A 15,013-nucleotide genomic window follows, 5' to 3' on the forward strand; every position below is an offset into this window, starting at 1 on the left:
AATTACACCATATCAGGTTGCATGTCACAGTCTAATTATATCACATACAACCCTTTATCAGTATTGTACCAGATCCCCTGTCTCACTGTCCAATTATATCAAGAGGTTCTGAATCACAAGGTCAAGTCACAGCCTATTTTATTATAAGGCCTTTAATCACTATCCCACAATTCTAGGTACTCTGGGCCATAGCCTACAGATCCATGTCATTTAGCCCTAACCTTGGATGGAGGGAAGAAAAATCAAAATTAAAACTCTACATAATAAATTTCATGATGTGGACATGCCAGTGTTGGACTGGGGTGGGCACAGTAAGAAGTCTCACAAGACCAGGTTAAAGTCCAACAGGTTCATTTGGAATCACAAGCTTTCAAAGCACTGCTGCTTCATCAGGTGAGAGGAGAGGTAGGTTTCATAAACACAGTCATATATAAACAAAGACACAATTGCTAGATAATGGTTGGAATGCGAGTCTTTTCAGGTTATCAAGTCTTTACAGGTACAAGCAGTGCGAATGCAGGGAGTGAATTGTCTCAAGCCAGGACAAATTAATAGGATTTTGCAAGCCTAGGCCAAATGGTGGGGGTTACATTAGTGTGACATGAACCCAAGATCCCGGTTGAGGCTGTCCTCATGTGTGTGGAACTTGACTATCAGTTTCCTTTGGCAATTCTATGTTGTTGTGAGCCTTGAAAGCCACCTTGGAGGATGCTTACTGAAGATCGGAGCCTGAATGCCCTTAACTGCTGAAGTGCTCCCTGGCTGGAAGGTAACATTCCTCCCTGGTGATTGCTGTGCGATGTCTATTCATCCATTGTCATAGCATCTTCATGGTCTTGCTGATGTACCATACTTCATACGCTGTAGGAAAGGATGTCCTGAGGCATGGTACATCAGCAAGACCATGCAGACACTACGACAACAGATGAACAGACACCGCATGACAATCACCAGGGAGGAGTGTTCCCTTCCAGTCGGGGAACACTTCAGCAATCAAGGGCAGTCAGGCTCCGATCGTTGGTAAGCATCCTCCCAGGCGGCCTTCAAAACACATGACAACACAAAATTGACGAGCAGAAACTGATAGCCAAGATCTGCACGCATGACGATAGCCTCAGCCGGGATCTTGGGTTCATGTCACACTACATGTAACCCCCACCATTTGGTCTGGGCATGCAAAATCCTACTAACTGCCCTGGCTTGAGACAATTCATATCTCTTTAACGTGATTATCCCTCTCTCCACTTGTGCTGTCTGTACCTGTAAAAACTTGATTATCTGAAAACACTCGCATTTCAACCATTATCTTGCAATTGTGTCTTGATCTATATATGCCACATTTGAGAAACCTACCTCTCCATCCACCTAATGAAGGAGCAGAGACTCGAAAGCTCGTGATTCCAAATAAATCTGTTGGACTTTAATCTGGTATTGTGAGACTTCTTACAGTAGTAAATATCAGACACCTTTCATTTACATTCAATCTTGGACTCAAGCCACAGAAGTCTCTCAAAGTTATCCCTTATGGTTTACAATATTATCTGAACTTGAATCACTAACTTAAAATCACATTCTATCCATTCAACATTCCCCATTAAATCTCTCCCATTACTTGTGACAAATATACAATGATGACTAACCTTCCCATTTGACCAGCCAGTGATTAACTCACAAACACCATCTGAGTTCAAGTCAAAAGCATGAATACTCATGGCATGATTTTTAGACTGCAAGAAATGAAAAACACAAAACAAGGTCATTTATAGGTGCAACAGCATTGTCAAGAAATCCAAAATGTTAACAACTGTAATTTCAATCATAGGTCACTTCAAGTCACTTTTCTTTCTTCTGCCTTGAACAACAAATGGTTGCTAATGTCTCCACTTTGTCTCTGATACCTCACTAGATAAATGGAGGTTTAATTTTCTGTTACTAGATGTCACCACCATTGTGGAACTTGGAACGAAGTAGCATAATTGAAGGGAATAGTCTAGGTGCATTTAAAGGGAAGCTAGGTAAGCCCATAAAGAGAGGAATAAGATACAGTTCAACGAAATAGAGTGGGATAAGGCTCATGTGAATTGTAAAATCATCAGCATTGACCATTTGGCTGAATAGTCTGTTTCTGTCCATTCTGTGTAACATTATTTATAACAATCACTTGCTGCACCCAATAGTTGTAAGTCAGTCAAGGACAGACAATCTCTCCTTTTGTCTTGAGACCAAATCCAACTCTGGACATGTTGCAATGGAAAGTGATCTTAAAGGAGAGTCAATTTGTTGTGCCATTATATAGTATTGACAAATAAAAAATTCAGCAGGAAGTCATTTCACTCTATATTCATGCTCTTCCAAATATCTGGTTCAAAGAAATACGAGTGGTATACCGAAATCAAATAACTCTCATTCTGTACCCAAGGATATCAATGAGGAAGGAGAAAGTAATATACATTGGAGTGGCACAGCAATTAGTACTGCTGCCTCACAGCACTAGGAACCCAGGTTTGATTTGGCCTTGGGTGTCTTTGTGGAGTTTGCACATTCTCCCAGTGTCTGCATGGGTTTCCTCCCACAGTCCAAAGATGTACAGGTTAGGTGCATTGGTCACAGCAAATTGTCCCTTAATGTCCAAAGATGTATAAATTAGGGGATGTAGCATAGTAAATATGTAGGGTTAAGGAGAGAGAGCCTGTGTAAAAAGCTCTGTCGGAGAGTCAGTGGAGACTCGATGGGCTGATTGGTCTCCTTCTGCAGTTCAGGGATTCTGTGATTCTATGAATGAAATTGCTGTACAAAAAGACAATTCATTCATAGATCAGTACAAATTTATTAAAGAAACATATGTTTATAAATGTTATGCTCATTTCTCCTGAAGAATGGAACACTTTCAATCGCAAGCATCTACTTTTACCATTAACCAAGCTGAGGTCAGGTAGTTGCAGAAGAAAGTTTCTCTAATTTGTCCCAATAAAGTTCCTCAAACCCAATCTCAGATAATGGACTGACTACAACCATGTGATGCTTTCTTTACCACCTATACCAGTCATTTCTTCAGCCCTATTAGTTTGTCTAATGCTACTTCTGTAGCGATGGTACTTAATTCCTCCCATGTATTCTTAGTATTAATGGAACGTTCGAAGTATCTTGCTTAAGAAATATTAATATCTCAGTGGCAATTAGCTATAAAATACCAATCAACTATAAAGTAGCAACCAGCTATAAAGTACCATTCTTATGCTGAGGAGCTGAGATGTGACAGCTCAAACCTATTCAATACAGTTAGAAGATAGGAAACTCATTCCAACAATTCCGTTCCTAGAGAGGAAACAACACAACACATTGCTGAGAATCCAAGACCACATTTGGGAAAAAGCATCTAGCTGCCCAGTCAATTTGTCTAATGTTTTACTGACTTTTTTTTGACATGCCAATGCATTTGTTCACCATGTACAGATCTGTAAGCAGAAGTCTGACTATTTTTGGATATACCTTGATTCTCCAGTAGCGTGTAGCCCGATCATAGACTCCAACAGTGCCGTTTGCCAGAGCATATCCAAATCGACTCCCATGCATGTGGCATAGTGCTGTGATAGTCTGTAAAGAGAAAACTCAAATGCTTACATATGAATAATTGCACATGCAAAATACTTACTTAATGCGGTATTTGAGGGGCAGAAATAAAACCATTAGTTTAGATGATAAAGTCAAGGCATCCTCAACATAGAGGCAGTAAAAGATCTCCTAGGAAGTAGTGATCATAACATGATAAAAGATAACATTCGGTTTGATTGTGAGAAACTTAGGTCAGCAACAACTGTGTTTAATTTAAATAAAGGGAATTACAATGAAATGAGGATAAAGTTAGCTAAAGTGAACTTGGTGGATAGGTCAGCAGGAAAGATAATAAAGACCAGTGGTAGACACTTAGAGATAATTCATAACTCACAGCAAAAATATACTTGAGTAAGGAAGAAAGACTCTAAGAGAAAGATCAACCAGTCATGGCTAACCAAGGAAGTTAAGGTGAGTATTAAATTGAAAGAAAAAGCACATAAAAGGCAAAAGTCACTGATAGCCCTGAAGACTGAGATAAATTCAGAATCCAGCAAAGGAGAACTAAAAAGATAATAAAAAGAGGAAATAAACTATGAGGGCAAACTAAAGACGAACATAAAAACTGACAATAAGAGCTTTTTTAAACATATGAAAAGGATGGAAGAAGTCAAAATGAACATAGGCTCCTTAGAAAACAAATCTGGGGAGACAGTTATAGGGAATAAGGAAATGGCAGAGGAGTTACACAGATATTGTGCATCAGTCTTTACGGTGGAAGACACTTTGAACAGCCCATCAATACTAAGAATACAGGGAATTCGCTTGAGAAGTAACATTAGACAAGCTAATAAGGCTAAAGGTAGGTAAGTTCCCTGGCCCTGATGGCTTGTATCCTAGGATCATAAAAGTAGGTTACAGAGATCGTGGATAATACATTGGTTGGAGAAGCACCGAAGGATTGAAAAACTGCCAATGTGACACCCTTATTCAAAAAGGGAGGGGGCAAATAGCTTAAAGTTTATTTGTTAGTATCACAAGTATGCTTACATGAACACTACAATGAAATTACTGTGAAAATCCCCTAGTTGTCATACTCCAGTGCCTGTTCAGGTACATTGAGGGAGAATTTAGCATAGCCAATGCGCCTAACCAGCACATCTGTGGACTGTGGGAGGAAACCAGAGCACCCAAAGGAAACCCATGCAGACATGGGGAGAACATACAGACTCTGCACAGACAGTGACCGAAACTGGGAATCGAACTTGGGTCCCTGGCACTGTGAGGCAGTAGTGCTAACCACTGTGTGATTATGCCACTGAAGACCGATTAATCTAATATCTATTGTTGGAAAAATGTTGAAATCAATTATTAAGGAAGCAATTGCAGCACCTTTGGGAAAATCATAATCTAATCAAGCAGAATTGGCATGGTTTCATGAAAGGGGAATTGTGTCTCTGACAAATTTATTAGAGCTTTTCAAGGAAGTCTCACCAGAGTGGATAGAGGGGAACCAGATGTGTTTTATTTGGACTTCCAGAAAGCATTCAACAAGGTATCTTACAAAAGGTTAAGTCATAAGATAAAAGCCCATGGTGTTGGAGGTATTGTATTAGTATGGATAGAGAATTGGATAATGGGCAGGAAACAGTGATTGGGAATAAGGGGTTCTTTTTCAGGTGGCAACCTGTAACCAATGGGATTCCACAGAGAGCAATGCTGGGACCGCAGCTGTTAACAGGAAGGAAGTGAATGTACTTTGGCAAATTTGCAGATGACACAAAAAATAGGTGGAAAGGCAAGTTGGGACAGGGAGCCAAAGAGTTTACAAAGAGTTATTTGATAGGCTAAGCAAGTGTGCAAAAAGTTGGCAAAATAAGTACAATGTGGGAAAATGTGAAGTTGTTCATTTTGGAAGGGAGAATAAAAGATCTGATTCTCATTTAAATGGAGAGAAACTGCAGAAAGCTGCAACATAAAGGGACTTGAGCACTTGTGCACGAAACACAGAAAGCTAGCACACAGGTGCAGCAGATAATCAGGTAATGGAATGTTGGCCCTTATTTCAAGGAGGTTGGAGTACAAGAGTAGGGAAGTCTTGCTGCAGCTGCACAAGATACTGGTGGTGGGACCATCTGGAATACTGTGAGCAGTTTTGGTCACTTATCTGAGGAAAGATATTGGGGCAATTCGAAATGTTGAATTCGCATAAAAACTGAAGTAAATCCTGCTGGTTTTTCAGCCTGATTTTCAAAATGAATCTCCCAACCTCTGCGCACTGCAGAGTGCACTAACGTGAATCACACGCAAAATTGGTGGGCGGCGTCTATTCCCACTAGAGAGGCCAGCAGCACAGTGCTGAGCGGGCCACTGCACATCTGCTGATCTGTCAGAACAGAGATCAGTGCACGTGCAATCGCCCCACATTGCCGGCCTCCTGATCACTGGCCATCCCCGTGACCCTGCATTATTGCTCCTCTGATCCTCCCATGGCCCGACAGCTGGCCCTGCAAACATGTTCGGGCCAGCCTGAGCCCATTACCCCACCTCCACTCCATCCAACTGTACATGGTCAGCCCCAATCGCTGGCATCTCTTTCTCTGCTCACGATCCCTATGCAGAGTGGCAGCAAGACCCCACATCCCCCAATCTTTCCCCCAGAGGCCCTGCCCCACTCCCTTAGGCCCTCCTTGGCACTGTCCTGATGCCCAGTGGGCCGTGCCAAGTGCCCCTATGGCATTGCAATTTAAGGTATTTTTAATGTTTATTTATTAGTCACAAGTTTGGCTTACAGTAACACTGCAATGAAGTTACTGTGAAATTCCCCTGGTCGCCACAGTCCAGCACTGTTCGAGTCAATGCACCTAACCAGCACATCTTTCAGACTGTGGCAGGAAACCCACGCAGACATGGGGAGAACATGCAAACTCCACAGACAGTGGCCCAAGCCGGGAATCAAACCTGGGTCCCTGGCACTGTGAAGCAGCAGTGCTAACCACTGTGCCACCATGCCCCCGTTTTTTGCTTTTTTCATAAGAACATAAGAAATAGGAGCAGGAGTAGGCCATCTAGCCCCTCGAGCCTGCCCTGCCTTTCAATACAATCATGGCTGATCTGAAGTGGATCAGCTCCACTTTCCTGCTTTCTCCCCATAATCCTTAATTCCCCTGTCTATCAGAAACCTATCTACCTGTGACTTAAATATATTCAGCGAGGTAGCCTGCACCACTTCAACGGGCAGAGAATTCCAGAGATTCACCACCCTTTGAGTGAAGACGGTCTTCCTCAACTTCGATCTAAACTGCGATTCCCCCCCCCCACTTATCTTGAGGCTGTCCTGCTGTCCTTTCTAAGCGGGAAGAATCTCTTTACCTCTACCCTATCTATCCCCTTCATTATCTTATACGTCTCTATAAGATCCCCCCTCAGCCTTCTAAACTTTAAACAGTAGAGACCCAGTCTATTCAGTCTCTCTTCATAGGCTAACCCCCTCATCTCCGGTATCAGCCTAGTGAACCTTCTCTGCACTCCCTCCAAGGCCAATATATCCTTCTGCAAGTGCGGCGGCCAAAACTGCGCACAGTACTCCAGCTGTGGCCTTACCAGTACCCTGTACAGTTGTAGCAAGACCTCCCTGCTTTTATATTCTATCCCCCTCGCTATAAAGGCCAACATTCCATTCGCCTTCTTGATCACCTGCTGCACCTGCAGACTGGGTTTTTGCGATTCGTGCACAAGGACCCCCAGGTCCCTCTGTACCATAGCATGCTGCAGCTTTTCGCCTTTTAAATAATAATCCCTCCTACTATTATTTCTACCAAAGTGGATAACCTCGCACTTGCTAACATTATACTCCATCTGCCAGGTCCTCGCCCACTCGGTCAGCCTATCCAGATCTCTCTGCAGACTCTCCACACCCTCCACGCAATTTGCTTTTCCACTCATCTTCGTGTCATCAGCAAATTTCGTCACCCTACACTCAGCCCCCTCCTCCAGATCATCTATGTAAATGGTAAACAGTTGAGGCCCCAGTACCGATCCCTGCGGCACTCCACTGGTCACCAACTGTCAACCAGAATAGCACCCATTGATTCCAACTCTCTGTGTCCTATTAGATAGCCAATCCTCTTTCCACACTAACACCTTACCCCCAACTCCGTGCACCCTAACCTTCTGCAGCAACCTTTTGTGAGGCACCTTACCAAACGCCTTTTGGAAATCTAAAAACACCACTTCCACTGGTTCCCCTCTGTCTACCGCACTAGTCACATCCTCATAGAAATCCAATAAATTCATCAAACACGACTTCCCCTTAATGAATCCATGCTGTGTCTGCTCGATCAAGCCATTCTTTTCAAGGTGCCTCACGATTTCTTCTTTGATGACGGATTCTAGCATTTTTCCAACTACAGACGTTAAACTAACTGGCCTATCATTCCCTGCCTTTTGTCTGCCACCTTTTTTAAACAGTGGTGTAACATTAGCCCATTTTCCAATCTTCTGGCACTTCCCCAGAGTCCAGCAAATTTTGATAAATAATTACTAAGGCATCTGCTATTACCTCTGCCATTTCTTTCAGAACCCTGGGATGCATTCCATCCGGTCCAGGGGACTTGTCTACCTTCAGTCCTGTTAGCCTATTGAGCACGACCTCCCTAGTGACAGTTATCGCATTAAGGCCCTCATTTCCTACCATCCTTCTATCTTTAATATCCGGCAAACTATTCGTGTCCTCCTCTGTGAAGAGCCTTTTCACTTTGCCCCTAGGGCAGTGCCAGGCACCCCTCCCACTTACCCTGACCGTCTTATGGGCCTCGTTTGCCCCATTCAGTCCAGTGGGGTTGGTCTACTAGCTCCCCATAAGTGGGGAGCTATTGCAAATCCCGCTGGAGTGAAACACTGCAATGGTGGGGAGAGACGTTAGCAGGCCTGGAGACTTCAGTCCCAGATTTAAATGAGATTTAAAATACAGTCAAGTGAGCATTATATAAATTACGCAGCTCACACCAATTTCTGGCATGGGGCTGATGACCTGGACATCCAGCTGCCGGAGACTCATGGAGGCTGTGGATCCTGTGGGAAGCCCACAAAACTGCCTCCACTTGAATCTCCTGGCTTGCTGTGCTACAAAAGCAGCACAAAGGGATGGGAGAATTGGCCCCATTATCTAATTGAAGGCAGTTTAGAGATGATTCATGAGGATGATCTCTGGTATGGAGGGATTATCTTATGAGGAAAGGTTGAACATTGGAATTTAGAAGAATGAGAGATGAACTCATTGAAACATATAGTATTTTTATGGGGCTTGACAAAGTAAATTCCAAGAGGCTGTTTCCCCTCTTAGGAGAGTCTAGGTCCAGACAGCATGGTCTCAGAATAAGAGGGTATTAATTTAAGACTGTGATGAGGAGAAGTTTCTTCTCTCAGATGGTTGTGAGTCTTTGGAACTCATTGCTACAGAGTTCTGTGTACATTTAAGACTGTGATAAAAAGGATTTTAATCAGGAAGGGAATCAGGGTTACAGGGAAAGGGCAAGAAAGTGAACAAGAGGAGTGTCAGATCAGCCAAGATCCTATTGAATGGCAGAGAAGGCTTGAGGCGCTGAACAGCCTACTCCTGTTGCTTTCTCTTATGGTCTTATAGGAAAAGCATTGCATAAATTCACTATGAAAACGATTTTAAGTTTTCATTAGTGCATGCTCATTTGTCCAATAATGTCTTGATGCATGGGGAAAGAATCCTTCTTACCTCTGTCTCTGCTATTTCTGCTATAATTTCATCCTCTTTGAAGACCCTGATGTCAAAGTCCTCTGAGCCAGCCAGAAGCTGTGGAAAGCATTCAGCATGTCAATTGTAATGCATCATACTTCACAACACATTGGAAGCAGTTTCCTTCATTGAGCTGAAAAACTATTATATCAGAGAAGTGACTTAAGAGTTTGGATATTCATGAACAAGATAGTTAAAAAGTACGAATGCATTGACATCTATAAAAACAATGTGATTATAATATTCAAACATCCCTACCCAAAAAATCAATAATCCACCATTAAGATACAGAACATTTTTAACTGATGTACTGACGTTTCATTCTGCGTCGAATGACTTTTTATTGAATGACACAGACTCACCTCCTTCTTCCCATCCCCATCAAAGTCACAGAGTGCCAGCGATCGAACATTATCCCCAGTGACCTGAGTGAAAAGCATAAGCATTTCCAACTAGAATCTTTTCAAGCATTTTTGCTTATTTATAATGTAATTGATACTGAAAATATGTAGACATGTCACAAATCACTGGCTTCTCTTTAAAAGAATGAGTGCTGCTTTTTAAAATTATTCTTTCATGGGATGTGGATGCTGGCTAGGGCGCCATTTGTTGCCCATCCCTAATTGCCCTTGAGAAGGTGGTGGTGATTTGCGCCTTCTTGAACTGCTGTAGTCCTTGTGGTGGAGGTACACCCACAGTGCTGTTTTAGGAAGGGAGTTCCAGGATTTTGACTGAGGAACAGTGAAGGAATAGCTGTATAACTCCAAATCAGGATGTAGTTCTAAGTTAGGATAGTATTGTGGAAGTTTGTAAGAATATTTACATGTGCATTAGTAACCTTGCACATGCATATCGCACCTTTAATGTAAAATAACTTCATAAACTGTTTCACCGATGCATTATCAGACAAAAATAGAAACAACGCCAAAAAAATGTTAGCATGGGTGACTGAAAACTTAGTCAAAGAAGTGGGTTTTGAAGTGAGTCTTAAAAAACAGTGAGGCTTTGGAAGGAAGGAAATATCTGAATGTGGAATTTAGGTGGCTGATAGCAAGATTGCTAATAGTGGGATTAAAGAACTACATTTAAGGCCAATGTCAACAAAGACACTGGGGGAGGTTACCTGGACAGGGAGGGTCAAGGACCTGAGAGGTTATAACTATGCCAATGGGAACTGTTAACTTAAGGATCAGAGGTAGTGGGAGGCAATGGAGGTCAAAGAGGTCAGGTGATAGTTGAGTGGGAAATACTGCATGATAGGATAACAGCAGCTTTGTAAGAGAAGGACATGGTCAACCAGCCATAGCATAATGCAACACAGTCAGTCTCAAATTAAGTCACTTTCTAACTTTGATTAGGGCTGTTTTGGTGAGTACAGCAGATATGGAATGTTAGTGGAGAGATTCAAACATGGAGTTGTGAGGATCAGGGACACCTATTTCAGAGGCAATAACATTGACAAATTTTGGAAAGGTAAGGGAGGTTGGAGATAGGAGTGAGGGGTGGGTTTTGTGAGGAAGTGTGAGAGGATGATGTCTTGGCTGAGCTGGACTGTATTTGAGGAGAGAACACTGTTAACAATATCAGCTTGTATAGGTATCAGAAAGGGAGGATGGTTAGCAGTTTATTGGGATTGGCATGGAAGGAGCAGGGTGGACTCATGAACACAATAAATTCAGAGAGATGATGAAGAGAGCTAATAGAATGAGGCACGGGCAGAGACCAGCCCAGAGAATGAGCTGGTCAGATGGATGACGAAAAGTGGGTATCAGGAAGCAACAGAGGCAACTAAATGGATGATCTCAACATTAGTGCCAAAGAAGTCCAAAAACAAATAATTGCTGCTGGAGACAAGAGTGCAGAAGGCCTGGGTAGAAATGGTTGGTAGTGATGTAAAGAAGGAGGGGGGTTTTCTATGTTTGCAGTATGATCTTGGCAGTTTCAACAGAAGACAGAGAAATTTGACCATGTTTGATAAAGTCCAGTCAGATCTGATATTGGGCCAGTCTTAGTATTTCTGCAATAAATAAAAAATTGCAAACATACTACTGCAGAATCCTTTATGAAAGCACCCCTATGATAAACAAAATATTCCAAAGTGAAACAAACACAAGGGCATCTGTAATGATTCCACTTGACAGCGAAAATAATGAAAATTTTCAAGTCCATCTCTAGAGCAAGTAATTTACTACTGCTCAGTAACTGATAGATTTACTGTCTTTGAGATTTTATTGAAAACTATGGCACTCATGCAGAAGACCAGACCACATATTTAGAATTTGTTATACTGTTTGTTGTAATATGCAATATTATTTGCATTACTCTTCTTCAACAGTAGGCAGCCAACCTACAGAGACTATTAAAAAGGCCCATTTTGATTTAGATTGTACACCTACTTTGCCTTTGAAAACATAATTAAAGCAGGCATGAGACTGGGGTTGCTAAATTAATTTCTTAATATTGCCTTTATTTAAAAAGTAAATCTGCCAGCTAATTTATGGATTTGATTGTAGAACAATGCACAATGTGATGGATTATCTCCTTAGCACATGCCAGCTTCCCAAAGTGGAACACAGCAGAAAATTCTTTGGGAGCTGGTCCCACTTGCCCCAGTAAAAATGGCAAGTAAATTAAAATAAAATACAGAAATACAGAGAACAATGTATTTCCCATCATTTTTACCTTTGTAACTACAGATGAAAGGAATGCCAGTGCATTCCTGGTGCCCAGTGTTGCTGAGTGGTGGAAAAGGGATATGTATTACACTGTGCAGTGCCACCCTGGCCTACCTGCCTCCCTACCAAATTTTGGGGTTCAGTCTGAGAGCAGTTTTGTTTCCATACCGTCCAGAAAAGGTCATTTCCTTCCTGATCAAAACCTTGGAGTGTACAGTTCCCTCCAATAATTGCCAGTGGAGAGGTTATCTCCCCAAGCTGACCCAGCACTATTGCGTTGGCTCCATCTGCCACCTACAAAGAGAGAGACGGTGAGTTACAGAGTTTCTGAACATGTTGATTTGATAACTTAGCCAAAAGTGCTGCCCAGATTAGTCAAAATATGCTGTTATCAGAGCAGGGTTCATAACGTTACATTGGGGGAAACGTTCTTTCACAAAATGTCTCTCGAAAACCTGATTTTAATTGTCAGTTCTTGATTTAAACAAAATAGCAAGTTCAATTACAAAAATCAGTAAATGTAAAGATATTTCATTCCCTCTAAAGCACAGAGGAATTATGTGACAAGCCAGCGAAAATTAATTATTCAACAATTGTAATAGCCTGAAAATATGTCATGTAAAATTAATTACACTTTATTTCTGTCTCCAATTGTCTATATTTAGAGCACTAAGCATAATAATCGGACGGCATTGTAAACTAGGATCAAGATTGTGCATTCGTATTCTGCTTATATAGGATTACATAGGATATAAAATACACAAACAGGCCATCCAGTCTATGCTGATGTTCATGCTCCACTTGAGCCCCGTTCCACTTAAAGTCTATCATCATAACCCTCTATTCCCTTCACCTTCACATGCTGTAGACCTGTTTCCCCTCAAATGCATCTATACTATTCACTTCAACCGCTCCATGTAGTATCGAGTTCTGCATTCTCATCACTTAAAATGCATTTTAAAAAGTTTCTTCTGAACTTCCTATTGGATTTCTTGGTGACTAGTTTATATTGATGGTGTCTAGTTATGCCCTTTCCCGCAAATAGAAACATTCTCTCTCTATCCGGCCTATCAAGAAGGCCTTTATTAAGTTATCCCTCAGCCTTCTCTTTTCAAGAAATCAGGATTCCTTAAATGACTGGACCAAAGACTCTGCTGTTGAAATGCACTATATTGTGGAAAGGTGAAATAGTTTAATGGGCGAGCACATTTCTTTCACCAAAAGGCAGAGTTCCAATCTAGCACAGAGAGGATGAAATTCTCCTTTCTCTAACTAGAAAAATGCTTCAGCCAAAAATGAGTTCCCAACAGTTGAAGCCAGATCAGCATGGGCCACTATGGGCTACTATATGAAAATTTCATTCAGAGATTAAAAGGAATAAAAGTTAATATAAGGTAAATGATAGAATTAAGTCATCAAAATTAATTGTGGTAGCTTTTGTTAGGCTCTTAAGAGGTTATGAAGCATCTGTCTTTGGGAAAAAAACTGAAGTGACAGTATTTTCATTTTCCCACTGACTGACGCAAAGGAACAAGATTCATCTGGAGATTGTGAGCACAGAAGGCCATGATCTGAAAGAGGTTGATAAAGGTAAAATAGAATCATTAGCACAAGAGTGAATGGGATTGAATCACAAACGCAGGTAGTCACCAAAATTTGAAGAACAAAATAGGAGTCAGGAACTCCAAATTAAGGAAAAGGAGGAGAGCCAAAAATTAAATCACAACTACCAAACAGATAAAAGAAAAACTGCATTTATATTGCACCTTTCACAACTTTAGGATGTCCCAAAATGCTTTGTAGCCAATGAAGTACTTTCTGATGTGTCGTCAATGTTATAATGTAATAAGTTGACAAACAATTTATGCACAGCAAGGTCACACAAAAAGCAATGTGAAATGACGAGATTTTTCTTTTAAGTGAAGTTAATCAGGAGATAAGTATTGGCCATGACGCGAGAATGAACTCCCTTCCTGTGAAGGAATCTCCTACATTCACCCAAAAGGGTGGATGGGACCTCTGTTTAACATCTCATCTCATCTGAAAGATAGCACTCTGTCAGTGCAGCACTCCCTCAAATTTTTGTACCCAAGTTTCTAGAGTGGGACTGGAACCCGCAACCTTTTGATTCAGGGATAAGAGTGCTACCACTGATCCACAAATGAAGTTTCTTCATAGGAAATCATATAGCTATGAAAATGGATTGCTGGTAAGCCATATGAGAATAACTTATTGCAAATGCATGGTGCCAGTTTTAGTCAAATGCTTTAAAGATGACATCTGGCAAAAATAGAATGAAAACATATTAACAGCAGAGTTGCAGAGCTAAATTACACAGACATAAGTTTACGAGTGGAATGGTCATACTGTTACTGTAGTTAATGTCAGAACTTCCAAGATGATTGATAGATTTGAGTTAGAGCTAATATTACTTTGAAAAGTGTCAGATTATCATTTTTTTAAACTTCCAATCTAAAGGAAAAGTAAGCTAGCAGTAAGATAGTTTTCAGAGATGTGATAGGTTATATATGATATGTGGAGGCATATGCCTTTAGGATGTTAGAATAGGTATCATCGTATTATTGGAGTCTAGAGATAGAGGATCCAACAAATTTTTTTTAAACAGTCAATTTGTCAGACAGAACTAAACAACGAAGGAGTGATGAAAATGGCCAATAATAGGATTTGAGGGCTTGCAGCAAAGATTGCAGAAAAGCAGGTTAAAGTGAGAAGACATATGAACACAATATGTCTTGTTTTGGGTCTCAGAGGTTATAATACATTGTGAATCTTGATTTGTATCTGCATATTTTCCATGATGGCAATGAAGAAAATTCTGTGACTTAGCAAATAGTCAGCCTAATTGTAAATTTTGTTCACCACTGAATATTGAAACCAACATCCAGTCATGAAAAAAGTGTATTCGTGCTGGAATCTTAATCTACAGTTAGGAAGCTTACTAAAATGTTAAAGTGAGTTCAGACCCCTGCAGTCATGTAGTCATGCCTCAGGAGTT

At 41.1% G+C, this 15,013-nt stretch overlaps 1 protein-coding gene across 4 annotated transcripts in view; it reads right to left on the reverse strand.

Annotated features, from left to right (window-relative positions):
* bbs2 (Bardet-Biedl syndrome 2) overlaps positions 1-15,013 on the reverse strand; it is a 73,234-nt gene that overhangs the window by 35,986 nt on the left and 22,235 nt on the right. For 3 of the 4 annotated variants that reach the window (XM_080187197.1, XM_080187199.1, XM_080187198.1), the window contains exons 4-8: positions 12,166-12,291; positions 9,685-9,747; positions 9,302-9,379; positions 3,490-3,594; positions 1,641-1,727 (exon numbers count right to left, since the gene is read on the reverse strand). In XM_080187197.1, coding sequence (XP_080043323.1) covers positions 1,641-1,727; positions 3,490-3,594; positions 9,302-9,379; positions 9,685-9,747; positions 12,166-12,291 — 459 coding nt within the window. The remainder of the gene's footprint in view (positions 1-1,640; positions 1,728-3,489; positions 3,595-9,301; positions 9,380-9,684; positions 9,748-12,165; positions 12,292-15,013) is intronic. The other variant, XM_080187200.1, reaches the window with a different exon arrangement.

The sequence above is a fragment of the Carcharhinus amblyrhynchos genome, chromosome 4 (genome assembly GCF_965287045.1).
Source record: "Carcharhinus amblyrhynchos chromosome 4, sCarAmb.v2.hapA, whole genome shotgun sequence".
NCBI classification, from domain to species: domain Eukaryota; kingdom Metazoa; phylum Chordata; class Chondrichthyes; order Carcharhiniformes; family Carcharhinidae; genus Carcharhinus; species Carcharhinus amblyrhynchos.